At 47.9% G+C, this 27,450-nt stretch overlaps 1 protein-coding gene across 1 annotated transcript in view; it reads right to left on the bottom strand.

Annotated features, from left to right (window-relative positions):
* LOC144503896 (disintegrin and metalloproteinase domain-containing protein 23-like) overlaps positions 1 to 6,819 on the bottom strand; it is a 144,614-nt gene extending 137,795 nt beyond the window's left edge. Inside the window, exons 1-2 of the mRNA XM_078228940.1 lie at positions 6,556 to 6,819; positions 5,688 to 5,878 (exon numbers count right to left, since the gene is read on the bottom strand). Coding sequence (XP_078085066.1) covers positions 5,688 to 5,878; positions 6,556 to 6,634 — 270 coding nt within the window. The 5' untranslated portion in view covers positions 6,635 to 6,819. The remainder of the gene's footprint in view (positions 1 to 5,687; positions 5,879 to 6,555) is intronic.
* Between the last annotated feature and the right edge of the window lie 20,631 nt (positions 6,820 to 27,450).

Genomic DNA, 27,450 nt, shown 5'->3' with positions numbered 1-27,450 from the left:
GAGATCTTGGGGTCCATATCCACAGATCTCTAAAGGTTGCCAGTCAAGTGGATAGAGCTGTGAAGAAGGCCTATAGTGTGTTAGCTTTTATTAACAGGGGCTTGGAGTTTAAGAACCGTGGGGTTATGCTGCAACTGTACAGGACCTTGGTGAGACCACATTTGGAATATTGTGTGCAGTTCTGGTCACCTCACTATAAGAAGGATGTGGAAGCGCTGGAAAGAGTGCAGAGGAGATTTACCAGGATGCTGCCTGGTTTGGAGGGTAGGTCATATGAGGAAAGGTTGAGGGAGCTAGGGCTGTTCTCTCTGGAGCGGAGGAGGCTGAGGGGAGACTTAATAGAGGTGTATAAAATGATGAAGGGGATAGATAGAGTGAACGTTCAAAGACTATTTCCTCGGGTGGATGGAGCTATTACAAGGGGGCATAACTATAGGGTTCATGGTGGGAGATACAGGACGGGTATCAGAGGTAGGTTCTTTACGCAGAGAGTGGTTGGGGTGTGGAATGGACTGCCTGCAGTGATAGTGGAGTCAGACACTTTAGAAACATTTAAGCGGTTATTGGATAGGCACATGGAGCACACCAGGATGATAGGGAGTGGGATAGCTTGATCTTGGTTTCAGATAAAGCTCGGCACAACATCGTGGGCCGAAGGGCCTGTTCTGTGCTGTACTGTTCTATGTTCTATGTAAAGTCAGATACATCATATTACATTTTCAAACTCGTCCAAAAAAAAAAACTGGTCTGAAACTCTGCCGTGCGCTCGTTTGTTCGGCTCTTTGTTTCGATAGATTGTGCCCTCGAGGCCTGACATCATTGGGTACAACAGGAGAAAATGGGGCTTGGCTTGGACCTTTGGGACTGGACACATTTGGGGGTAAACGGGAATCGATTTGACCCGTTGCGATGGCCAGAAAATGAAGCCAGTTCCAGTCCGTTGGCCAACAACGGGAATCATGGGAAGCGGTTCACGGAATGGAATGGAAGTTGTCCATATTTCAAACTAAGAGCTTTGAATGTAATCACGTATGTTCCCATAAATACATGACAGTCAGTAATTAATGAGAATATTTCTTCAATCACGTCTCCTAGAATTAGAAAAGTTCCAATTCTGCAATGCCGTGTACTAACTGGAATACTGTCGTGAAATGTCAACGCTATTGCCACAGATAAGAAAGCATAATGCACTACCGACATAATGAACAGAGCAGAAGGTTGTCGTCACGGCTTGCCAATCTCCCTGATGCAGAAGGCAAAGGGCTTTCAGAGAAACCCTACAGTGCAGAAGGAGGCCACTCGGCCCATCGAGCCTGCACCAAAAACAATCCCACCCAGGTCCTATCCCCGTAATCCCACAGATTTACCCTGCTAATCCCTCTAACATACACATCTCGAGACACTAAGGGGGCAATTTATCATGGTCAATCCATCTAACCTGCGCATCTTTGGGCTGTTTGAGGAAACCCACGCAGACACGGGGAGAATGTGCAAACTCCACACAGACAGTGACCCAAGCCGGGAATCGAACCCGGGTCCCTGGAGCTGTGAGGCAGCAGTGCTAAACACTCCTTTAGGAGCTTGAAGGAGGCTATTCAGCCTCTCAAGTCTGTCCTACCATTCAATTAGATCATCTTAACTCCTCAGCTATCCACCCTGATTCTATGACCTTTACAAACCTTGCCCTATGATAAACTACAGTAAATACAAAAAGCCACGCCGTTAATATTCCAACACATTGCTGCACGCAAAAAAAAAAATGCACTTCAGTGGATTGGCCATGCTAAATTATCCCTTAGTGCTTTAGTGTCCCAAAGATGGGCAGGTTAGGTGGATTGGCCATGCTAAATTGCCCCTTAGTGTCCCAAAGATGGGCAGGTTAGGTGGATTGGCCATGCTAAATTGCCCCTTAGTGTCCCAAAAGATGTAGATTAGCGGGGCAGGTATCTGGGGTACGGGGATAGGGCTTGGGTAAGATGCTCTATTGGAGAGTTGGTGCAGACTCAATGGGCTAAATGGCCTCCTTCTGTACTGTAGGGATTCTATGAATCTAATACCTAAAATAAGGCTATGTCTGCCCTCTGAGGTGTATATGAAAGATCCTGAGGCGTTACTCGAAGAGTAAGGAATGGCCAAGATCTATCGCTCAACCAACATTACAAAAGAATAGATGAGCAAGTCATCCATCAGATTGCTGCTTGTGGGTGTTTGCAGGTTGGAGTTGGTCCTCCTACATTACAAGTGACGACATTCATTGCTTGATACGCTTCACTGACCGCAAAGACATCCAGCAGTCATGAAAGGTGCTTTATAGATGCAACTCTTTCTTGCTATCACACCAAGCCTGGGAATGCTCTCCCCAGAAGACCATAAACAGTTACTGGAAAGTCACTGGATAGCAACCCGGAACAGGGAGCTGATTTGCCTTAGAATCTATATATTCCCTATGGTGCAGAAAGAAGCCATTCAGCCCATCGAGTCTGCACCGACTCAGCATCTTACCCTGGCCCACACCCCCGCCTCATCCCTGTAACCCCATGCATTCACCATGGCCAATCCACCTAACCTGCACATCTTTGGACTATGGGAGTAATCACAGAATTATAGACTCCCTACAGTGCAGAAAGAGGCCATTCGGCCCTTCGAGTCTGCACCAACCACAATCCCACCCAGCCCCTACCCCCTTGGCCCCACATACTTAAATAGGGAGCACCCGGAGGAAACCCACGCAGACACGGGGAGGAGGTGCAAACTCCACATAGACAGTGACCCGAGGCCGGAATTGATCCCAGATCCCTGGAGCTGTGAGACGGTAGTGCTAACCACTGTGTCACCCGATCCCTTTGGTACTGAGTTCAATTAGCCTCCTAACAGTCACTCCTCTCTGGTTTATTTCTATTCATTCAAACAGAGAGAAAAATAAAACCTTGGTCTCTACTGCATCACACAAGCCGTTTACCAATTTTTTAAAAACCAATCACATTGCTCCCTGGTATAGTCTGGCCCAGCAAACTCGGGATTTTAAACATTTTAAACATTCGCACCCTTCTCTCAGAGGGTGGTGAATCTCTGGAATTCTCTGCCCACTGAAGTGGTGGAGGCTACCTCGTTGAATATGTTTAAATCACGGATAGATGGATTCCTGATCGGTAAGGGAATTAGGGGTTATGGGATCAGGCAGGTAAGTGGAACTGATCCACTTCAGATCAGCCATGATCTTATTGAATGGCGGGGCAGGCTCGAGGGGCTAGATGGCCTACTCCTGCTCCTATTTCTTATGTTCTTATGTTGTAATTAAATTCCTCCGTTATGTCATCCCTTTAGATCTCCATAACCTCCTCTATCGCTCCAGCTTACCGAGTGTTGCAATTCTCTCAGTCTGGCCTTGTGTGTGCTGGTTGGATCGTTCCATTGTTGATGACCATGTCTTCAGATGTCTTTGCCCTAAACTCTAGAATTGCCTCCCTGAACCACTCCTGCCCCCTTTACCCCTTTGACCAAACATTTGGCTATTAGTTCCTTGTGTGGCACGGTTTAAGGTGCCCCTTGGGACATTTTATTACATTCTGTTTTCATCCATTCACGGGATGAGAATGTCACCACCAAGGCCAGCATTTGTTGCCCATCCCTAATTGACCCTAGAACCGAGTGTCTTGCTCGGCCATTCCAGAGGGCAGTTAAGAATCAACCACATTGCTGTGTCTCTGGAGTCATATGTCAGCCAGACCAGCTAAGGATGGTGGCAGGGTGGCACAGTGGTTAGCACTGCTGCCTCAGAGCGCCAGGGATCCAGGTTCAATTCCCGGCCTTGGGTGACTGTCTGTGTGGAGTCTGCACCTTCTCCCCGTGTCCGCATGGGTTTCCTCCGGGTGCTCCGGTTTCCTCCCATGGTCCAAAAATGTTCAGGTTAGGTGGATTGGCCGTGCTAAGTTGCCCCTTAGTGTCAGGGGGAACCAGCTAGGGTAAATGCATGGGGTTATGGGGATTGGGCTAGGGTGGGATTGTGGCCGAATGAGTTCCTTTTGTACTGTAAGATTCTATGATTTCCTTCCCTGAAGGACATTAGTGAACCAGATGGGGTTTTTTTGCAACAATCGATGGTAGTTTCATTGTCACCATTACTAAGGTTAGCTTTCAATTCCAGATTTTATTAATAATTGAATTTTAAATTGCACCAGTTGTGGGTTTTAAACCCGTGTTCACACAGCATTTACCTGGGCCTCTGGATTACTAGCACACTGTGCCATTTTAGGCATTATATGAAATACAAGTTGTTGTTTACAACAGCTGATTGGTTTGATAGTTAGGCGGTACCGTGGCACAGTGGTTAGCACTGCTACCTCACAGTGCCAGTTTCAATTCCTGGCTTGGATCACTGTCGTGCGGAGTCTGCACGTTCTCCCCGTGTCTGCATGGGTTTCCTCCAGGTGCTCCAGTTTCCTCCCACAGTCTAAAGATGTGCAGGTTAGATGGATTGGCCATGTTAAATTGCCTATTAGTGTTGGGGTGGGTTAGCAGGGTAAATATGTGGGGTTACAGGTATAGGGCCTGGGTGGGTTTGTTGTCAGTGCAGGCTCGATGGGCTGAATGGCCTCCTTCTGCTTTGTAGGGATGCCATGATTGTATGAAATCAGTATTTGGATTTTCTAAATTAGATTCAATTCCCAGCTTGGGTAACTGGCACAGCCTCCCCATGTCTGTGTGGGTTTCCTCTGGGTGCTCCAGTTTCCTCCCACAGTCCGAAAGACGTGCTGGTTAGGTGCATTGGCCATGGTAAATACCCCCTCGGTGTATCCGAACAGGCACCGGAGTGTGGCAACTAGGGGATTTTCACAGTAACTTCATTGCAGTGTTAATGTTTAGTTTAGTTTCATTTTATTAGTGTCGCAAGTCGGCTTACATTAACACTGCAATGAAGTTACTGTGAAAACCCCCGAGTGGCCACACTCCGGTGCCTGTTCGGGTACACTGAGGGAGAATTCAGCATGGCCAATGCACCTAATCAGCACATCTTTCGGACTGTAGGAGGAAACCGGAGGAAGCCCACGCAGATACGAGGGAGAACGTGCAGATTCCACACAGACGGTGACCCAGCTGGGAATAGAACCCGGGTCTCTGGCGCTGTGAGGCAGCAGCGCTAACCACCGATTCTGGTGTTAACTTTTCATTTTTACACCCCTGAAATTAATTGAGAAAATCCAAATACTGGTTTCATAGAATCATGGGCTCGCTACAAAGCAGAAGGAGGCCATTCGGCCCATCAAGCCTGCACTGACAACAATCCCACCCAGGCAGCAGTGCCACCGTGCCACCCGTATTTGTGAATCACAGAATGCAGAAGAGGCTGTTCGGCCCATCGAGTCTGCACCGATGCATGAAACGCCCTGATCGGCCCACCTAATCCGAAAATTTAAAAAATTAGAATCGGTGCATTCCTGGCGTAGAGTTAAACAATATTAGCTGGAAAAACATACGGAATGCTGCACTTGCCAAGGACTCAGTAACCTTTGGTTGGGAGTACTGTACAACTGCAAAGAGCAGCCTACCCCTGGTCTCACTCTATACATGCATCCACCTGCATGGTAGCAGGATTCCATCACCACACCCATGGACTGGGATTACAAGTGGGGAGGGTGGCGGTGGGGGAAGAGAGGGAGGGGGCGCGAGTGGATGCGTTCAGGGGTTACCTGATGGTGCTTCTGCTGGTCCCTCGCTCTGGTGTCCAGAATGTGGTAGGTGCTCTCGTTGTCATCGTGAACGTAATAGATGAGGCGGAGAGGCCAGACTATCGCTCGCTGAGTCGTATTGCTGCTGTGGTTCAGTGCTGCACCAGTCTCTGCTGCCAAGGGCTCTCCATCAGCACCGCTCCACTGCAGAACTGTTCCCAAACAAGCAAGGGAGATTAGACAGGAGAGAGAGGGAGAGGGAGAGGGAGGGGGGAGGGAATGGGGAGAAAAGAGAGGCATGTTCACTTTGGATAAAAGCAAATTACTGCGGATGCTGGAATCTGAAACCAAAAGAGAAAATGCAGGAAAATCTCAGCAGATCTGGCCAGACCTGCTGAGATTTTCCAGCGTTTTTCTCTTGGTTTCATGTTCACTTTGCTTTGTCAGGCAATTGCAGATACAAAAGAATAAGACACTAAATAAAATAAATCAATGCCTCTGCATGCAATAAAATGAACTGCAGTGGGCGAGAGAGAGAGAGCAATCCTTCTTCATGTTTACAGTGCAGTTTTAAATCGTGTTGCTAAGGGGACTAATTTCTCCTTTTGTTCCCCCCCGATTCACTTGTCTCAATCTTGCATCTTATAAATTGAGCAGGAATGGGAATAGCTGCTTTTGCAGGAGGGTGGGAAGAATTCCATTTAAAACCCCAATCACGAACACTTGTCTCAGGCAAGCTACAATTGTTAGGCTATCTGCAGTGCTTCCATTCAGTGCAACAACCAGCCCAGAACTGCACACACACACCCCCATACATATTAGCCATTCTTGCACTGTGAATCTCCCCTGTGCACAATGCATTCCCTCCCCAAACCCTTCCTTTACATACCCTCTGCGCCAAAAGGCTGGAGGAGGCTGCAGCACAGGAGAAACAGGGGCAAAAAACAGCAGCGCCCGGGAGGATTCATGATTCATATTTGTCGCCCTTCCTCTGGCTCCGGCTGCTCGATTTCTTGCTCAACCGCCTGCTCCCTTCTTCCCCTACTCAGAGAGGTGTGCGAGTGCGGCATCGGATCCCATCCGGCTGTTTATTTCCTTCCTTTCCTTTCCTTTCCTTCCCCTCTCCTCTCCGTCTCAGGGATGCCTGACTGTGGACATCTTTGACTGGTACTGCTGGAGCAGGTGCCGCACCTGCGCACACTGGCTCCCTCTCAGTCAAAGCCTGGGCTCCAGCAATGCAACAGCCAGGCAGCTCCTGGCAGCCTTCTGCTGGCAAGATCCAACTCATTGCCTCTTTATCATTGACTGCAGAAAATGTGATCAGGCAGCATGCATTATTGAGACTTTAATTATGCTACATTCCTTTGGAGGGTCACAGTCTTCCAGCATGCATTAAGAAACTGGGATGTGTGTGTATCTATGTGGGAGAGAGTGTGTGTGTGTTTTTGCTGCCATTTAGTTGCTTTTCGAGTCCAATCAAAACACATTTTTCAGTCAATTCGCTGCGCCTGTTGTAGGTGCAGAAGAGACCATTCAGCCCATCAAGTCTCCAACCCCAGCCCCTCTGCCCCACCCTATCCCCATAACCCCGCACATGTATCATGGCTAATTATTCTAATCTACATATCACTAAGGAGCAATTTTAGCATGGCCAGTCCACCTAACCTGCACATCTTTGGACACTAAGGGGCAATTTAGCATGGCCAATCCACGTAACCTGCGCATCTTTGGAGTGTGGGAGGAAACCGGAGCACCCGGAGGAAACCCACGCAGACACGAGGAGAATGTGCAGACTCCGCACAGACAGTCACCCAAAGCCGGAATTGAACCCAGGTCCCTGGCGCTGTGAGGCAGCAGTGCTAACCACTGTGCCACTGTGTAGGCATCACCAGGAACCCCAGCACTTATTGGCCTTGAGTAGGTGCTGGTGGGCCTCTTTAAACCTAATCTGCAATCTACGTGGTGAAGATGCTCCAACAGTATCTCTTTCATAGTGATCTCAGGGACTCTGTGTGAAGGAACAGCCAATGTGTGCCCTGGGCAGGATGGTGTGTGGCTCGGACTGTCACTGATGGCGATCCCATATACCCTCTGCCCTTGCCCTTCTAGGCAGTGCTGGTAGCTGGCGCTGGGCGGTGCTGCGGTTGACGTCTTGGGCGGTGCACACTGCAGCCACGGTGTGCCAACAGGAGAGGGAATGCCAGTTTCAGTCAATGGGTGCATGCCAATCAAGAGGACTGCTTTGCCCTGGAGAATTCTCTTGTAGCTTCATCTATCTGATCCAGTGAAGACTTATCATAGAATCATAGAACCTATGGCATGGAAACAGGTCCTTCAGCCCAAACTGGTCCATGCCAACCAAAAAGCCCATCTAATCTAACCCCATCTGCTCTGGTGGTGGCAGTAGGTGAGCCAGGAGGTGAGCTACTTAGACTGGTATATGACCTACTCTCATGGCAACAACAGTTATGTGGCTGCTCCAGTTCACTTTCTGCTCAGACATCTTTTTCCTATTCATTCTTTCATGGGCTGTGGGTATCACTGGCAAGGCCAACGCTTGTTGCCCTTCCTTAATTGCTCTTGAGCCAAGTGGCTTGCTCGGCCATTTCAGAGGGCAGCCACATTGCTGTGGCTCTGGAGTCACATGTAGGCCAGACCGGGTAAGGATGGCAGATTCTCTGCCCTAAAGGGCATTAGTTGAACCAGATGAATTTTCACAGCGAACAATAATGGTTTCCTTGTCACCATTATGAGACAACCTTAACAATTCCAGATTTTATTAATCAAATTTAATTTCCACCAATAGCCGTGGTGGGATATGAACCTCTTTTCCGACAACATTAACCTCAGCCTCTGAGTTATCAGTCCCGAGACATTACCACAATGCCACCATCTCCCCAGGTAGAAACGTATGAGGCTATTTTATTGCAAAAACCCGGTCAAAGGAATAGATTTTAAGGAGTATCTGAATGAAAGAAAGAAAGAGGTTCAGGAGAAATTTCCAGTGTACAGGACCTATATGTAAGGAGATTACAGATAGCTCCAAGAAAAATAGGGTGGTAATAATCGGAGATTTTAATTTTCCCAACATTGACTGGGACAGCCATAGCATTAGAGGGTTGGATGGAGAGAAATTTGTTGAGTGTATCCAGGAAGAATTTCTTATTCAATATGTGGATGGCCTGACTAGAGAGGGGGGCAAAACTTGACCTCCTCTTGGGAAATAAGGAAGGGCAGGTGACAGAAGTGTTAGTGAGGGATCACTTTGGGACCAGTGACCATAATTCTATTAGTTTTAAGATAGCTATGGAGAATGATACGTCTGTCCCAAAAGTTAAAATTCTAAATTGGAGCAAGGCCAATTTTGATGGTATCAGGCAGGAACTTTCAAAAGTTAATTGGGGGAGTCTGTAGGAAGGCAAAGGGATGTCTAGTAAGTGGCAGGCTTTCAAAAATGTGTTAACCAGGGTTCAGGGTAAACACATTCCTCTTAGAGTGAAGGGCAAGGCTGGCAGAAGTCGGGAACCCTGGATGACTCGGGATATTGAGGTCCTGGTCAAGAAGAAGAAAGAGGCACATGACATGCATAGGCAGCTGGGATCAAGTGAATCTCTTGAAGAGTATAGGGGGTGTAGGAGTAGAGTTAAGAGAGAAATCAGGAGGGCAAAAAGGGGACACGAAATTGTTTTGGCAGAAAAGGCAAAGGAGAATCCAAAGAACTTCTACAAATACATAAAGGCCAAAAGAGTAACAAGGAAGAGAGTAGGGCCTCTTAAGGATCAACAAGGACAGCTATGTGCGGATCCACAAGAGATGGGTGAGATCCTAAATGAATATTTCTCATCAGTATTTACTGTGAGAAAAGCATGGATGTTAGGGAGCTTGGGGAAATAAATAGTGATGTCTTGAGGAGTGTACATAATACAGAGAAGGAGGTGCTGGAAGTCTTAAAGCACATCAAGGTAGATAAATCCCTGGGACCTGATGAAGTGTATCCCAGGACATTGTGGGAGGCTAGGGAGGAAATTGCGGGTCCCCTAGCCGAGATATTTGAATCATCGATAGTCACGGGTGAGGTGCCTGAAGATTGGAGAGTGGCAAATGTTGTGCCTTTGTTTAAAAAGGGCTGCAGGGAAAAGCCTGGGAACTACAGGCCAGTGAACCTCACATCTGTGGTGGGTAAGTTGTTGGAAAGTATTTTGAGAGACAGGATCTACAGGCATTTAGAGATGCAAGGACTGATTAGGGACAGTCAGCATGGCTTTGTGAGTGGAACATCATGTCTCACAAATTTAATTGAATTTTTTGAAGGGGTAACCAAGAAGGTAGATGAGGACAGTGCAGTTGATGTTGTCTACATGGACTTTAGCAAGGCCTTTGACAAGGTACCGCATGGTAGGTTGTTGCGTAAGGTTAAATCTCACAGGATCCAGGGTGAGGTATCTAAATGGATACAAAATTGGCTTCTTGACAGAAGCCAGAGGGTGATTGTGGAGAGTTGTTTTTCAAACTGGAGGCCTGTGACCAGCTGTGTGTCTCAGGGATCAGTGCTGGGCCCACTGTTACTTGTCATTTATATTAATGATTTGGATGAGAATATAGGAGGTATGGTTGATAAGTTTGCAGATGACACTAAGATTGGTGGCATAGTGGACAGTGAAGAAAGTTATCTCCAATTGCAATGCGATCTTGATCAATTGGGCCAGTGGGCTGACGAATGGCAGATGGAGTTTAATTTAGACAAATGCGAGGTGATGCATTTTGGTAGATTGAACCAGGGCATGACTTACTCAGTTAATGGTAGGGTGTTGGGGAGAGTTACAGAACAAAGAGATCTAGGGGTATATGTTCATAGCTCCTTGAAAGTGGAGTCACAGGTGGACAGAATGGTGAAGAAGACATTCGGCATGCTTGGTTTCATCGGCCAGGACATTGAATACAGGAGTTGGGACGTCATGTTGAAGTTTTTCAAGACATTGGTAAGGCTACACTTGGAATACTGTGTGCAATTCTGGTCACCCTATTATAGAAAGGATATTATTAAACTAGAAAGAGTGCAGAAAAGATTTACTAGGATGCTACCGGGACTTGATGGATTGAGTTATAAGGAGAGGCTGAATAGACTGGGACTTTTTTCTCTGGAGCGTAGGAGGTGAGGGGTGACCTTATAGAGGTCTAAAAAATAATGAGGGGCATAGACAAGGTAGATAGTCAATATCTTTTCCCAAAGGTAGGGGAGTCTAAAACTAGAGGGCATAGGTTTAAGGTGAGAGGGGAGAGATCCAAAAGTGTCCAGAGGGGAAATTTTTTCACACACAGGGTTGTGAGTGTCTGGAACAAGCTGCCAGGGGTAGTAGTAGAGGCGGGTACAATTTTATCTTTTAAAAAGCATTTAGATAGTTACATGGGTACGATGGGTATAGAGGGATTTGGGCCAAATGCGGGCAATTGGGATTAGCTTAGGGGTTTTTTTTAAAAAGGGCAGCATGGACAAGTTGGGCCGAAGGGCCTGTTTCCATGCTGTAAACCTCTATGACTCTATGTGATGAAAGGGGTAGAATCATAGAATCTCTACAGTGCAGAAGGAGACCATTTAGCCCATCAAGTCTGCACTGACTCTCCAACAGAGCATCCCATCCAGTTCCTATTTCTGTAACCATATGTATTTACCCTACTAATCTCCTAACCTACACAGCATGGGACACTAAGGGGCAATTTAGCATGGCCAATCCACCTAACCTGCACATCCTTGGACACGAAGGGACAATTTAGCATGGCCAATCCACCCAATCTGCACATCTTTGGACACTAAGGGGCAATTTAACATGGCCAATCCCCCTAACCTGCATATCTTTGGACACTAAGGGGCAATTTAACATGGCCAATCCCCCTAACCTGCATATCTTTGGACACTAAGGGGCAATTTAACATGGCCAATCCCCCTAACTTGCATATCTTTGGACACTAAGGGGCAATTTAACATGGCCAATCCCCCTAACCTGCACATCTTTGGACACCAAGTGGTAATTTAGCATGGCCAATCCACCTAACCAGCACATCTTTGGAGTGTGGGAGGAAACAGGAGCATCCGGAGAAAACCCACACAGACACAGGGAGAATGTGCAGACTCCACACAGACAGTAACCTGAGGCTGGAATCGAACTCGAGTCCCTGGCGCTTTGAGGCAGCTGTGCTGGCACTGTGAAAGAGAGTTGGTGGGGCTGTGGGACGGATGGTGAAGGGTGGGGGCTCTTTTGCCCACCTCACCAGCCCAGTAACTTAACCCTCCACCATTTCAACACCAAAGCCAGGCTTGTCATTTTTATGCTGAATTGTCACCGAATGCATCAAGCTAATTTGCTTATTTATAATTGATCGCTCATAATGATATCTGGCAATGTGAATTATTAAGATCTGAATTGTGCTGTGTTCCTTTAGAGAGTTATTTATTTTTGGCAGAATTTAAAAGCAAGGTTGTGCTTTTAAACAGCACCTTTCCTGACCCAGGGAATGACCCAAAACACTCGGCACGCAACAAATTACTGTTGAAATGTTGTAAAAAGTGGAGTTGCAGCCAATGGGAAGAATTTGGAGGAAGCTGTGTGTAGACGGAGAAAGGACGACCACAACAATGATTTCAACAACAATAATGGCAATATTAACTTTAAAAAATAACGGTGACTGAGAGTTAAGCATGCTGGGATTTTTAGTCAACTTATAATTAAAACCAGACGCAGGTCGCAAAATTGCTGCAAGTTGCGACCTGGTCTGTGACCTGTGACCTGACATGTCCTGTGTTGACTAAATATGGGAAGTTGTTTACTCTTAAGTTAGACCGATAAGGACAAGCTATGTGTCCACATGCAGGCTTGGGTGAGTGTTATGGAGTCATATACAGGTAATTCCATTGGCCTGGTCAAGCAGGTTTCTGGTTACACCATTGGCAGGGTGCCAGAGAACTTTCTAGAAGGATGTGAGAAGTTTAAGATATGTTTGAGCCTTTGTCTCTAGCGAGAACTCGAGAATAACCATCGCAAGTGTGCCTGAAGGACAGCTTTGGAGAGACACCAGGAGGACAGTTTTTACATTGGGAATGGACCTGGCCATTTCGTTGTAAACTGGGTGGTATCTATTTTCAGTTATAGAATTAGAGTTAAACTTCAGTTAAAGAGTTAATGTTTAGTAAAAGAGTCAAAGTTCAGTAAAAGAGTTAAAGTGTTGCAACTGTTGTAAATTTGAGTTTGTTAATTAAAGTGTTAAATAAAGGGAAGATTGTTAAGAGAATTAAGAGTCGACTTCTGTCCTTGTTTGTCTCATTAAACTGGAATTCTTGAATATGGTTTGAATTAGTAGCTGAATAATATGTCAGTAATGTTATTTTTGATCTATATACAACAATGACGACACGGTGGCACAGTGGTTAGCACTGCTGCCTCACAGCGCCAGGGACCTGGGTTCGATTCCCAGCTTAGGTCACTGTCTGTGTGGAGTTTGCACATTCTCCCCGTGTCTACATGGGTTTCCTCTGGGTGCTCCGATTTCCTCCTACAGTCTGAAAGACGTGCTGGTTAGGTGCATTGGCCATGCTAAGTTCTTCCTCAGTGTACCCGAACAGGCGCCGGAGTATGGCGACTAGAGGATTTTCACAGTAACTTCATTGCAGCATTAATGCAAGCCTACTTGTGACACTAATAAATAAACTTTAATTTTAAACAACACAGCACAGCCATGTTGCCACAGTGATGGAGGCAATGGATGCTTAAGCCAGTGGCTGGAGTGTCGAGCATGTAGGCTGCTTTGTCATTTTGGTAGGAAGAATAATTAATTGGCAGGTGCAAGACTCAGTAATGTAGAGGAACAAAGGGACTTCCAAGAACAAATACACCAACTACCAAAGGATGTACCACAGATTAGCAAGGCCATAGCATAGCAAAGCAAGCACTGGACTTTATCGCCAGAGGGTTAGAATTGAAAAAAAGGGAAGTGTTTCTGAACCTGTATCGAACATTGGTGACACCACGTTAGAGTACTGTGAATATTTCTGGTCACTGTGTTATAATAAGATAGAGAGATGGGCGGCACGGTGGCACAGTGGTTAGCAGTGCTGCCTCACAGCGCCAGGGACCCGGGTTCAATTCTGTGCTTTGGTCACTGTCTGTGTGGAGTTTGCATGTTCTCCCCATGTCTTCACGGGGTTCCTTCGGGTGCTCCGGTTTCCTCTCACACTCCAAAGATGTGCAGGTTAGGTGGATTGGCCATGCTAAATTGCCCCTTAGAGTCTCAAGATGTGCAGGTTATGTGGATTGGCCATACTAAATTGCCCCTTAGTGTCCCAAAATGAGCAGGTTAGGTGGATTGGCCATGCTAACTTGCCCCTTAGTGTTCCAAGATGTGGGGGTTAGGTGGATTGGCCATGCTAAATTCTTCCTTAGTGTCCAAAGATGTGCAGGTTAGGGGGATCAGCAGGGTAAATATGTGGGGTTACGGGGATAAGGCTTGCAGAAGATGCTCTATCAAAGAGTCAGTGCAGACTTGATGGGCTGAATGGCCTCCTTCTGCACTGTAGGATTCTATGATTCTATGCTGGAGAGGGTGCAGAGAGGATTTACGAGAATGATAAGAACATAAGAACATAAGAAATAGGAGCAGGAGTAGGCCATCTAGCCCCTCGAGCCTGCCCCGCCATTCAATAAGATCATGGATGATCTGAAGTGGATCAGTTCCACTTATCCGCCTGATCCCCATAACCCCTAATTCCCTTACCGATCAGGAATCCATCTATCCGTGATTTAAACATATTCAACGAGGTAGCCTCCACCACTTCAGTGGGCAGAGAATTCCAGAGATTCACCACCCTCTAAGAGAAGAGGCTCCTCCTCAACTCTGTCCTAAATAATGCCAGAATTTCATCGAAATGTTATATAGAGATATAGGAAAGGATTGGGTCTCTTTTCTCCTGAATAAATAAAAGCCAAAGAGAGTCCTTAAAGAGGTCTTTAAAGTGATAAAATGTTGCGACGGGTGTGGTTAAAGAAAGAATGTTTCCCCTGTGGGGGAAGAGCATAACTCGATGTCATCAATATGGGATAGTCACCAAGAAACCTGACCGGGACCTCAGAAGCAACTTCGATGTCCAAAGAAGTGGTGAGAATGTGGAACCCACCACTGCAGGTAGTAGTTTATGCAATTTATGGCAAATTCGCCCAATATGTGAGGGGGGAGGGAATAGATGGTGAATTTAGTTGGGAAAAAATGGGCAGAGACTCAAGTGGAGCGGTTGAGCCAAAAGGCTTTTTTTGTGCATATATCCTGGATAATCCTGTGCCCACTGTTAGCCTCTTAGTGGTGGCGGGGATGAGGCCCTTAAGTGGACATTAATTACACATTTAAGGACATCAATTAGTGTTGGTGTGGGTAGGCCATCCATAGGCATTCCCACCACAGATTTAACCAGGGTGGAGTTGGGAAGGAGATGGGGGGTCCACAACCAGCAGCCCTCCTGCCTGATTAAATACCCCCCCCCACCCCACCCCGCCACCATACCCGCCACGGAGGATGGCACAGACACTGCGATCGGCACAGGTGATGCCATCCAGTGCCAATAGGATTTGATTAAGCTTCTCTCTTGTTGGTCGTGGTTATCACCTCGATCATTTCCTTGCCTGCGAATGTTACTTAATGTGCACTGTCAACTTCTGATTCTCACCAGAGTAGTAATCCAGGCCACTGTTTCAGGGACTGGGTTCGAATCCCACCGCGGCAGATGGTGAAATTGAATTCAGTAAAACAAAAGTGTGGAATTAAAAGTCTAATGATGACCACAGAGCGATTGCATGAGATTCTCTGGCCTTCCCTCAGCACGGTGGAACTTCTGGTTCCACCATCGTCAATTGGAGCTCCCATTGAAGCCACCCCATGGTGCCAGGAAACCCGCGGCAGAGGGTGCACTTGCCAGCGAGACCACAGAATCCCACCGGCCATGAACGGCCGGAGAATTACAACCACTGTCGTGGAAACATACCTAGTTCACTAACGCCCTTTAGGGAAGGAAATCTGCCGTTCTTGCCCTGTCTGGCCTACATATGGTTGACTCGGAAATGCCCTCTGAAATGGCCTAGCAAGCCACACAGTTCAAGGGCAATTAGCGATGGGCAATAACTGCTGGCCCAGCCAGCGACGCCAACATCGTGTGACCGAATAAGAGAAGATTGAAGTTCAGGATGGCGATGGGGGGCGGGTTCCAGCGATGGTGATGCCACTTGATCCTCCACCCGCCCCCCAGAGAGTTGGTGATGGTCCAACTGGTCAGAAAGAGTCATTGCCTTGACGCTTGTGAATTTAAGTTCATTGAACAATGTTTGTTTTAATTGCAGCTAATGGCTAGATGTGGTAAATTGTGGTAAATTGTGAGTTATCACTTTCGCTTTCCAGCCTAACCTTTAAAAGGTCCAAGGCCAGCTCGTTAAGTAAGGATGTCCTCACAATTTGACCCCGATATGAAAGACTTTGGCCTTCGCTTGGCTGGATTCCACCTCGTGCATTTCCGCCTCCCTCCAGTCCTTCCATGTCTCTATGGATGCTCCATAAGTTCAGCTATTCCTCTTCCCGCTCCCCAGTCGCCTGGAACTTTCTCAAGGCTTTTCTCAGTGCAGTGTGTTCAGGTAGGTTCAGGGCTCACACCACCAATCACTCACTTTGTTTCCAATCCTGACATCCTTTCCTGAACTCGTCCCCCTGGTTTCCTTCACTTTCATTACATCCCTACAGTGCAGAAGGAGGCCATTCGGCCCATCAAGGCTGCATCGACTCTCGGTCAGACCATCCCACCCTGGCCCACTCACCCACCGCACTATCCCCGCAGTCCAAGGTGTTTGCCCCACCAATCCACATAACCTACACATCTTTGGACACTAAGGGGCAATTTAGTATGGCCAATCCACCTAATCTGCACATCTTTAGACACTAAGGGGCAATTTAGCATGGCCAATCCACCTAACCTGCACATCTTTGGACACTAAGGGGCAATTTAGTATGGCCAATCCACCTAACCTGCATATCTTTGGACACTAAGGGGCAATTTAGTATGGCCAATCCACCTAACCTGCATATCTTTGGACACTAAGGGGCAATTTAGTATGGCCAATCCACCTAACCTGCACATCTTTGGACACTAAGGGGCAATTTAGTATGGCCAATCCACCTAACCTGCATATCTTTGGACACTAAGGGGCAATTTAGTATGGCCAATCCATCTAACCTGCATATCTTTGGACACTAAGGGGCAATTTAGTATGGCCAATCCACCTAACCTGCATATCTTTGGACACTAAGGGGCAATTTAGTATGGCCAATCCAGCTAACTTGCACATCTTTGAATTGTGGGAGGAAACCAGAGCAGCTGGAGGAATCTCACGCAGACACAGGAGAGAACGTGCAAACTCCACACAGACAGTCAACCAAGGCCGGGAATTGAACCTGTGTCCCCTGGCACTGTGAGTCAGCAGTGCTAACCACTGTGCCACCGTGCCACCCTAATGGGTTGCGGTCTCCCTCCAGAGACTTGGAGCTTGTAAACTGGGCTGAAACCCACAGTGCAGTACTGAGGGGAAGCTGTACTGCTGGAGATGCCACCTTCATTTGGATGCCCCGACCTGCCTCTCAAATGAATAGAAAAGATCCTATTGCACAATATCAAGCCCAGACAGACAACCCTGATCTCCGTTAACATAAGCATAAACCGCGCTGGAAATTTACTGCTGAATTGTCACTGTGCAAATTAAGCCAATTTGCTTATTTATAATTGATTGCAGAAAATAATATCAGGCAGTATGCATTATTGAGACTTGGGATTATGCTCTATTCCTTTAGAGGATTACATACTTATGGCATGCATTAAAAAGCAAGGGCATACATTTATATAACCCTTTCCGGACCTGAAAACATCTCAAAGTGCTTTGCAGACAATACCGTACTTGTGAAGTTTTCAAAAATGGAGTTTTCAGACAATTCAAAACGTTTAGAGCAGTGTCGGTCCTACTATTTCTGCTTTTTTCTATTAAGAACATAAGAACTAGGAGCAGGAGTAGGCCATCTGGCCCCTCGAGCCTGCTCCGCCATTCAACATTCAAGTGGACTCAGCTCCACTTACCCGCCCGCTCACCATAACCCTTAATTCCTTTACTGTTCAAAAATTTATCTATCCTTGCCTTAAAAACATTCAATGAGGTAGCCTCAACTGCTTCACTGGGCAGGGAATTCCACAGATTCACAACCCTTTGTGTGAAGAAATTCCTCCTCAACTCAGTCCTAAATCTGCTTCCCCTTATTTTGAGGCCATGCCCCCTAGTTCTAGTTTCACCCGCCAGTGGAAACAACTTCCCTGCTTCCTTCTTATCCATTCCCTTCATAAACTTATATGTTTCTATAAGATCTCCCCTCATTCTTCTGAATTCCAATGAATATAGCCCCAGTCTACTCAGTCTCTCCTCATAAGTCAACCCTCTCAGCTCTGGAATCAACCTAGTGAATCTCCTCTGCACCCCCTCCAGTGCCAGTATATCCTTTCTCAAGTAATGAGACCAAAACTGTACACAGTACTCCAGGTGTAGCCTCACCAGCACCTTATACGGCTGCAACATAACCTCGCTGTTTTTAAACTCCTTTAAACTCTAGCAATGAAGGACAACATTCCATTTGCCTTCTTAATTACCTGCTGCACCTGCAAACCAACTCCTTGAGATTCCTGCACAAGGACACCCAGGTCCCTCTGCACAGCAGCATGCTGCAATTTTTTACCATTTAAATAATAGTCCATTTTGCTGTTATTCCGACCAAAATGGATGACCTCACATTTACCAATATTGTACTCCATCTGCCAGACCCTCGCCCACTCACTTAGATTATCTATATCCCTTTGCAGACTTTCAGCATCCTCTGTACACTTTGCCCTGCCAACCATCTTAGTGTCATCAGCGAATTTTGACACACTACACTTGGTCCCCAACTCCAAATCATCTATGTAAATCGTAAACAATTGCGGTCCCAACACTGATCCCTGAGGCACACCACTAGTCACTGATCGCCAACCAGAAAAACACCCATTTACCCCCACTCTTCACTTTCTGTTAGTTAACCAATCCTCTATTCATGCTAATACATTACCCATAACACTGTGCACCTTTATCTCATGTAGTATTCATTTGGTGGACATGGGCATCGCTGGCTGGGCCAGCATTTATTACCCATCCCAAGTCGCCCTTGAACTGAGTGTCTCACTCAGTGGTTTCAGAGGGCAGTTGAGAGTCAACCACAGTGCTGTGGCTCTGGAGTCACATGTGGGCCAGGCAAAGGCAAAATACTGCAGATGCTGGAATCTGAAACAACAACAGAAAATGATGGAACATCTCGGCAGGTCTGAAGGCATCTGTGGAGAGAAAATAGAACCAATGTTTCGAGTCTGGATGGCTCTTTGTCAGAGCTGAAGAGAAGGTCCTTCTCAGTATCTGAATGTGATCTCTGGGTGTGTGTTAATATCTGAGTGCAGAAGGAGGCCATTCAGCCCATCGAGCCTGCACCAACCACAATCACACCCAGGCCCTATTTTCGTAACCCCACACCTTTACCCTAGCTAGTCCCCCTGACACTAAGGGGCAGTTTAGCACGGCCAATCCACCTAACCCACACATCTTTGGACCGTGGGAGGAAACCGGAGCAAACCCACACAGACACGGGGAGAATGCGCGGACTCCACACAGACAGAGACCGAGGCCGGAATCGAACCTGGGTCCCTGGCGCTGCGAGGCAGCAGTGCTAACCACTGTGCCACCGTGCCGCCTTCAAAGGTGGGTCTCTCTCCAGCTCTATCAAGTTCGCCTTTGGAGCCCTTTGCTAGCTGCCTGCTGGCCTCCCTGGTGCCTCTGACTCCCATTAAATCCATATCCACGCTGCCGGGGCTAAAATTAGAAACCTGTTCCCTGCATTCAGCACAATTGCAACAAATGAAATGAATAGTGATCAGCTGACTTTGGAGACCTTGGGCTACTGTCAAATCAGCATTTTAACACTGCAAATGCAAATGCCACAGAGTACTCTTCAAGGACTGCAAATCTGCTCAGTTTCCGGATTTTTCTGCCTGATTTTTTTATCTTCAATACCGGCGGGAAGGTCCCCGCTGCCAGTTAAGAATCGATAAGTGGCTGTTAAAAGTCTCTGACCTCTCTTTCTGCTTTCGTTCTGACTCACACTGACTTCCCAGTCAGCAACCAATAATTCACATCATTGTAGCCTCGGGACTTTGCCCTCACGAGGCTCCAGAACGGGCTGGCTCCTTCAATACCTCACCCCTGCTTTTTATGTGGGTGGAGGGACGGCGATCGCTGGCGCGCGCAAGAATCGCACAGCGCGGAAAGAGGCCACTCTGTCCATTGTGCCTGTGTTAGCCCCTTGGGTAGAGTTATCCAGTTAGTCACACTCCCCCTGCCCCTTGCCCATTGCCCTGCTAATTTACAAATCGCTGTTATCAAATCCCAGGGCGTGCCTTTCCGGCAGCACTCAAGCACTCACCCCAAAACCGGAAAATCCCACCCAAGCTCAACGGGCATTCTCAGACCCACCTCCCTTCCCACTCATTGTGATTCCTGTGGCGGGAGGGATGGGAATTTCCACCCCACCCCCCCCCCCGCCCCCCCCTGCAGCCACCACCCCCCAGTTTTGAACTATTTGTTCCAGGAAGCGCATTCTAAGTCAAGAGAGAGGGAGGCGATGGCCTAGTGGTATTATCGCTAGACTATTAATCCCGAAACTCAGTTAACGCTCTGGGGACCTGGGTTCAAATCTCACCACGGTGGAATTTGAATTCAATAAAAACAAATCTGGAATTAAGAATCTACCGATGACCATGAAACCATTGTCAATTGTCAGAAAAACCCATCTGGTTCACGGTGGCATAGTGGTTAGCACTGCCGCCTCACAGCACCAGGGACCCGGGTTCGATTCTGGCTTAGGTCACTGTCTGCATGTTCTCCCTGTGTTTGCGTGGGTTTCCTCCGGGTGCTCTGGTTTCCTCCCACAGTCCGAAAGGCGTGCTGGTTAGGTGAATTGGCCATGTTAAATTCACCCTCAGTGTACCCGAACAGGCGCCTGAGTGTGGCGACTAGGGGATTTTCACAGTAACTGCGTTGCAGTGTTAATGTAAGCCTACTTGTGACACTAGTAAATAAACTTTAATGTCGTTTAGAGAAGAAAATCTGCCGTCCTTACCCAGTCTGGTCTACATGTGACTCCAGAGCCACAGCAATGTGGTTGACTCTTAACTGCCCTCTGAACAAGGGCAACTAGGGATGGGCAATAAATGCTGGCCAGTCAGCAACACCCATGTCACACGAATTAATTTTTAAAAATCTAATCGCTGTGTAAAATAAAAGTTTCCAGGTTTCGGATCTTTTGCCAATTCCTTCCGCCGAGAGCATCAAGGCAGGCCCGAGTGTCACTCTCAATAGGGCAACTCGCAAAGATGCACAAATTCCCAAAGAGATTCGCCCGTAATGAAATGGAGAAAAACATTGGCCATTTGCTGCCCAACTCCAACGCTGGAATTGAACGAGCTTTTATTCACATTCAGCACTCCTCACATCACCAGGATCACAGCCAGTGAAATGTTTTCCCCGGTTTAATGCAGGAAATGTGGCAACCAAATTGTGCTCAGCAGGGAAGAAGCTGTCCTTGAGTGGGTTGGTGCGTGACCTCAGATGTTTGTATCTTTTTCCTGACGGAAGAAGGTGGAAGAGAGAATGTCCGGGGTGCATGGGGTCCTTAATTTTGCTGGCTACTTTCCTAAGACAGCGGGAAGTGTAGACAGAGTCAATGGATGGGAGGCTGGTTTGCGTGATGGATTGGGCCAAAGTTCACGACCTTTTGTAGTTTCTTGCGGTCTTGGACGGAGCAGGAGCCATACCAAGCTGTGATACAACCAGAAAGAATGCTTTCAGAATACAGAACAAGGAATGATTTTTTCATTACTTGCAAAACATATGTGCGGCCCAGACCCATTTGAAATTCTTAGAGAGTTATATCCCCCCCGGACATTAATCTGACGCAAATCTTTAATGAAGTTTTATAATTTACAAGCTATCTTGTGCTTGGAACACCAGCTGTACTAATTTAAAATTGATTTTGTTTGCAATGTTCAATATTTTTTGCAATGCCATACAGAACAGCACCACACAAAAACGTCACCCTTTTCTGATTGGTGACTGGGAAGTGTGAAACATTGAGGTAACTTCGCAATGGGATCCAGGGAAAACTGGAATTCCCCATGGAAGAGTGCTAGGTTCTGCGGGTAGTACTTTTACTGTGGTCCGGGTACCTGTGATTGTCCAGGTCAGAAACTCCAAGACGGTTTACGAAGTTAGCCTGTACCATACGTTTTGCACTTTGAATGTAGCATGGCTGAGTATAAAGTGTCACAAGGCATAAAGCCATGTAATGGCTTGTCCAATTGGGGACTCCTGCCTGTGTACATAATGTGGAGTGTCAGGGTTACTGGTACAAGGAAGTAGGACGGCACGGTGGCACAGTGCTGAGCTCTGCTGCCTCACAGCTCCAGGGACCTGGGTTCGATTCCCAGCTTGGGTCACTGTCTGTGCGGAGTCTGCGCGTTCTCCCCGTGTCTGCGTGGGTTTCCTCCGGGTGCTTCTGTTTCCTCCCACAGTCCGAAAGATGTGCCGGTTAAATTGATTGGCCATCCTGCATTGTCACTTAATGTCCTGGGATGCGTAGGCTACAGGGATTAGCGGGATAACTATGTGGGAATACAGGGATAGGGTCTGGGTGGGACTGTTGCCAGTGCAGACTTGATGGGCCGAATGGCCTCCTTCTGCACTGTAGGGATTCTATAATAAAAGTACCTGTTTGAGTATTGCTGAGTATGTAAATAAATCTACGTTTGGTGAAACGACACTGGCCTGGAAGGAGTTATTTCAGTCCCTTGGTAGAATGGAACTTAAGTATTGCAGAGAAAACAAACTTTTTTGTTGAAACCTTTTTGTCTTGCATTCATCAGGAGAATTCGCAAGAATATCAATGGCAGGAGAAACAACATATACATACTGTATGAGAATAGGGTGTGGATTGGTTTGACTCTAATTGGTAAAGATGTTGCTGTGGATAATGCACCAGTTGATGGTGACAGACAGTTAACTGCCAAGCATTGTTTGAAATTTAAACCAGGCTGTTGAATTCTTGTCAAGTCTTTGCCCCGAGGAATGAACCAGCAAATGGCTGCCCTTTATTTTGTTTGGCTGCAATAGGCACAATGCATGTACATGTTCTTTCAGGGTCCAGTCAACACAATGATGCCACACTGCGAGCTTGCCTGACAATCTTCAATTGGTCCCAAGCGTAATTCTTAGTGAAATGAAGATTATTGGTGCTTGTGGGATATGGCTGTGTGCAGTTTGGCTTTGGTGTTCCCATGACGACAGTGACTCCACTTTGAACGTGCTATATTGGCTGCGAAGCACTATGGGGTCCTAAGGCCACGAAAGGTGCTATATAAATGCAGCCCTTTGTTTTAATGGTAACTAGATGAATGGCAATATTCTGCAGGGCACCGCCAGCGCACTCCGGAACCTTTCACATTCTAGAGGGTGAATTAGGCACCCTGCGGGTATTTCGATATTGCTGGCATGAATGCATTCGCCCAGAGGGGGGCAGCACCAAGTAAAATTAATCACCACAGAACCAGAGCATCCCTGAAGGAGGCCATTCGGCCCATTGGGTCTGCACCAACCCTCTGAAATAGCATGTGACCCAGGCCCCCTCCCTTGTCCTATCCCCGTAACCGGTGCATTTACCAAGGCCAATTACCGAACCAGCACATCTTTGGACTTTGGACAATGGGGGCAATCTTACCAGAATTTGACAAAGTGTTGGTTCCAACAAAAAAAAAGGCATGCTTCTTTCCAGATCTTACCACACACCAAACCAGAGACAGCTGGCAAACTTCACTCCTTCATGCAGTGGGGGGGGCGGAATTAGGGGGTGGGGGGGGTAGAAAACGGGGCCTCAACATACTGGCGAGGCCGGAATGCTCTGAAATCGGGGAACCATGTTTAAAGGATTCATGATCAGACCATGAATCAACCTCCCCCCACCTCCCCCCACCCCAGCCCACCATGCGGATTTCAGGGGTACCACCCCTCCCCCCTCCCCCTCCCCCACTTCCCCTCCCCCCCCCCCCAACGATTGTGGTCGGAGCCAGCACCTCTCCCCCTTCCCCCTCCAACAGTAAGTGTCGGCATCCCATCCCTTTCCTGCCAAACACTGAGCCCTTCCCACCCGACCCCCTCACCTATAGAGCCATCGCCAGCATCATAGCTCCGACCTCCGCTCCCAGGTACCACCACATGTAAATGAATTGCCCCCACCCGCCCGCCATCACCTCCCCGTGAGGCTGCCACTGGGCTCTGGCCTGGCACAGCCCCTTGGCATAGGTTGGCATTACCAGGTCAAAATTGCCAGGATGGCACTGCCAGGTTGGCACAGCCAGGTCGGCACCTGCATGGTACCAACCTGACAGTGCCAACCTGTGCCAGGAGGCATTTCCAGAGCATTGCCTGGCCATGTCACCCTCCCCCGGGGGCTACACTCACCTTCATCCCCCCCCACCCCCCAGAGGTGATTCTCCTCGACAGTTTGGGTGTGAGGCTGTTGATGTCACTGGCGAGGGGCAGCAAAAAACGGAAAACGCGATCTCGCCGGCATGGTCCGTGACTTCCAGGTTTCGCTACATCTTGAGACTCCGCCAGCAATCTGGCGGAGGCGATGGTGGGCTCAAGGTCCTGCCCGGTATCTTGCATTTATAGAGCATCTGTAACACATCGAATGCTTCATAGGAGCGTCAGTGAGTAAAATGGTACGCCGGTCAGTGAGAGGGGCTGCTGGGACTAGCGGCCAAAAGCTTGGTCTGACAGGTAGTTGAAGAGGGGATTGAGGACGAGAGGTTTGTGGGGGGAGTTCCAGAGCTGAGGCAGCTGAAGGCCCAGCCGCCAGTGGTGGGGCAATTAAAATCAGGGGGCCAGAAGTGGGGGAGAACTGAGAGTTGTTTGTGGGACTGGGGAAAGTTTTAAAGTTTATTTGTCAGTGTTACAAGTAGGCTTACATTAACCCTGCAATGAAGTCGTCACACTCCGGCGCCTGTTCAGGTACACTGAGGGAGAATTTAGCATGGCCAATGCACCTGACCAGTTCGTCTTTCAGACTGAGAGAGGAAACCGGAGCACCTGGAGGAAACCCATGCAGACACGGGGAGAATGTGCAGACTCCACACAGACAGTGACCCGAGCCGGGAATCGAACCCAGGTCCCTGGCGCTGTGAGGCAGCAGTGCTAGCCACTGTGCCGCCGTGCCGTCTGGAGATAGGGAGGAGCCATGGAGTGATGTGCTCACAAGGATGGGATGAAACCCGGGTGTTAATGGCAGTGGTACGGTGGCACAGCACTTAGCACCACTGCCTCACAGCGCCAGGGACCTGGGTTCGATTCCCGCCTTGGGTCACTGTCTGTGTGGAGTCTGCACGTTCTCCCCGTGTCTGCGTGGGTTTCCTCCGGGTGCTCTGGTTTCCTCTCAGTCCAGAGATGTGTGAGTTAGGTGGAATGGCCATACTAAATTGGGGAACTTAGTGTTAGGGAGACTAGCTAGGGTAAATGCATGGGGTTACGGGGATAGGGCCTGGGTGGGATTGTGGTCGGTGCAGCCTCGAGGGGCTGAATGGCCTCCTTCTGCACTGTCTAGGATACTATGACCACAGGAGTGGGGGAGGGGGAGGAGGTGCAAAATAACCTGAGGGAAATAATGATCTCAGAAGTGCTTTAGTTTCCTGCGCTTCTTGCCTGCGCTGTCACCAGCCTTCTGTTCCTGCTGAGTGTGAGTTCCCAGATGACACCAGCATGCATCACAGCAGCAGTGATGCACTGACTGTTCTGTACGCAGTCAGCATTTTCTCAACTATTGATGCCTTGTTAACATCGACACTGCAGGCTGAGGCGATGGGATAGCTCCGTTTACCCGATATTTTGTACAGGGAATCTGAGACAGATTCAGCTTGAGTTGCTTACACGACAAAAATAACCTCCCTCACAGCAGAGCCGATTTTTTTTTATTTTCCCAAATTTTCTTTCCTTCTTTTCCGAAGCTGATGACAGATTCTGGGGGAGTCTTGTGCAAGGGCGGCACGGTAGCACAGTGGGTTAGCACTGCTGCTTCACAGCTCCAGGGTCCCGGGTTCGATTCCCGGCTTGGGTCACTGTCTGTGTGGAGTTTGCACATTCTCCTCGTGTCTGCGTGGGTTTGCTCCGGTTTCCTCCCACAGTCCAAAGATGTGCGGGTTAGGTTGATTGGCTAGGTTAAAAATTGCCCCTTAGAGTCCTGGGATGTGTAGGTTAGAGGGATTAGCGGGTAAAATATGTGGGGGTAGGGCCTGGGTGGGATTGTGGTCGGTGCAGACTCGATGGGCCGAATGGCCTCCTTCTGCACTGTAGGGTTTCTATGTTTCTTTCTATGTTTCATTGGGATAATTCACGGATGCAGTCTTGTGCGTGTTGACTCATTCTAGCGCACAATTCGGGGTACAATCCCGTGGGTTTTGACTTTGTTATTTACAGCATGTGTTGGATAAAAGAAGATAGGGAGGCACTGGCCTAGTGGTATTATCGCTAGACTATTAATCCAGAGATAGGCTAATGTTCTGGGGACCCGGGTTCAAATCCCGCCACGGCGGATGGTGGAATTTGAATTCAGTAAAAGATATCTGGAATTAAGAATCTACTGATGACCATGGAACCATTGTTGATTGTCGGGAAAACCCATCTGGTTCACTAATGTCCTTTAGGGAAGGAAATCTGCTGTCCTTACCTGGTCTGGCTTACATGTGGCTCCAGAGCCTCCCATAGTCTAAAGACATGCTGGTTAGGTGAATTGGCCATGCTAAATTCGCCCTCTGTGTACCCCAACAGGTGTCGGAGTGTGGCAACTAGGGGATTTTCACAGTAACTTCATTGCAGTGTTAATGTAAGCCTACTTGTGACACTAATAAATAAGCTTTAAAAACTTTAAATGGCCTAACAAGCCACTCAGCTGTATCAATCAAGGGCAACTAGGGATGGGCAATAAATGCTGGGCAGCCAGCAACGTCTATGTTCAATGAATAAAAAAGAAATGAAATGATAGCACGTGTGGTTGGGTGAAAATAACAGGGCAGGTTTACATAATTAACTGACTCAACAAAGGCCAATAAATTGCCCCTTAATGTTCAAGATGTGTAGGTTAAATGGATTAGCCATGGTAAATGTGTGGGGTTACAGGGATAGGGCAAAGAGGACCCAGGTGGAATACTCTACCAGAGAGTCGGTACAGACTCGATAGGCTGAATGGCCTCTTCTGCACTGTGAGGATTCTATTCTAGGTAAAATCCCGCAAAGCAACCGATAACGTCACAAGATATACGCGTGACTTATATAGTCATAGAATCTGTATCGTGCAGAAGGAAGCCATTCGGCCCATCGAGTCTGCACCGACTCTCCAACAGAGCATCTTACCCAGGCCCGATCCCTGTAACCCCACATATTTACCCCACTAATTCCTCTAACCTACATATCTTGGGGCACTAAGGGAGAATCTAGCATGGCCAATCCACCTCACCCGCACATCTTTGGACTGTGGGAGGAAACCGGAACACCCGGAGGAAACCCACGCAGACACGGGGAGAATGCGCAGACTCCGCACAGAC

This window comes from Mustelus asterias, chromosome 14 (genome assembly GCF_964213995.1).
Source record: "Mustelus asterias chromosome 14, sMusAst1.hap1.1, whole genome shotgun sequence".
NCBI classification, from domain to species: domain Eukaryota; kingdom Metazoa; phylum Chordata; class Chondrichthyes; order Carcharhiniformes; family Triakidae; genus Mustelus; species Mustelus asterias.
This window is presented reverse-complemented; position numbering and strand designations above follow the sequence as displayed.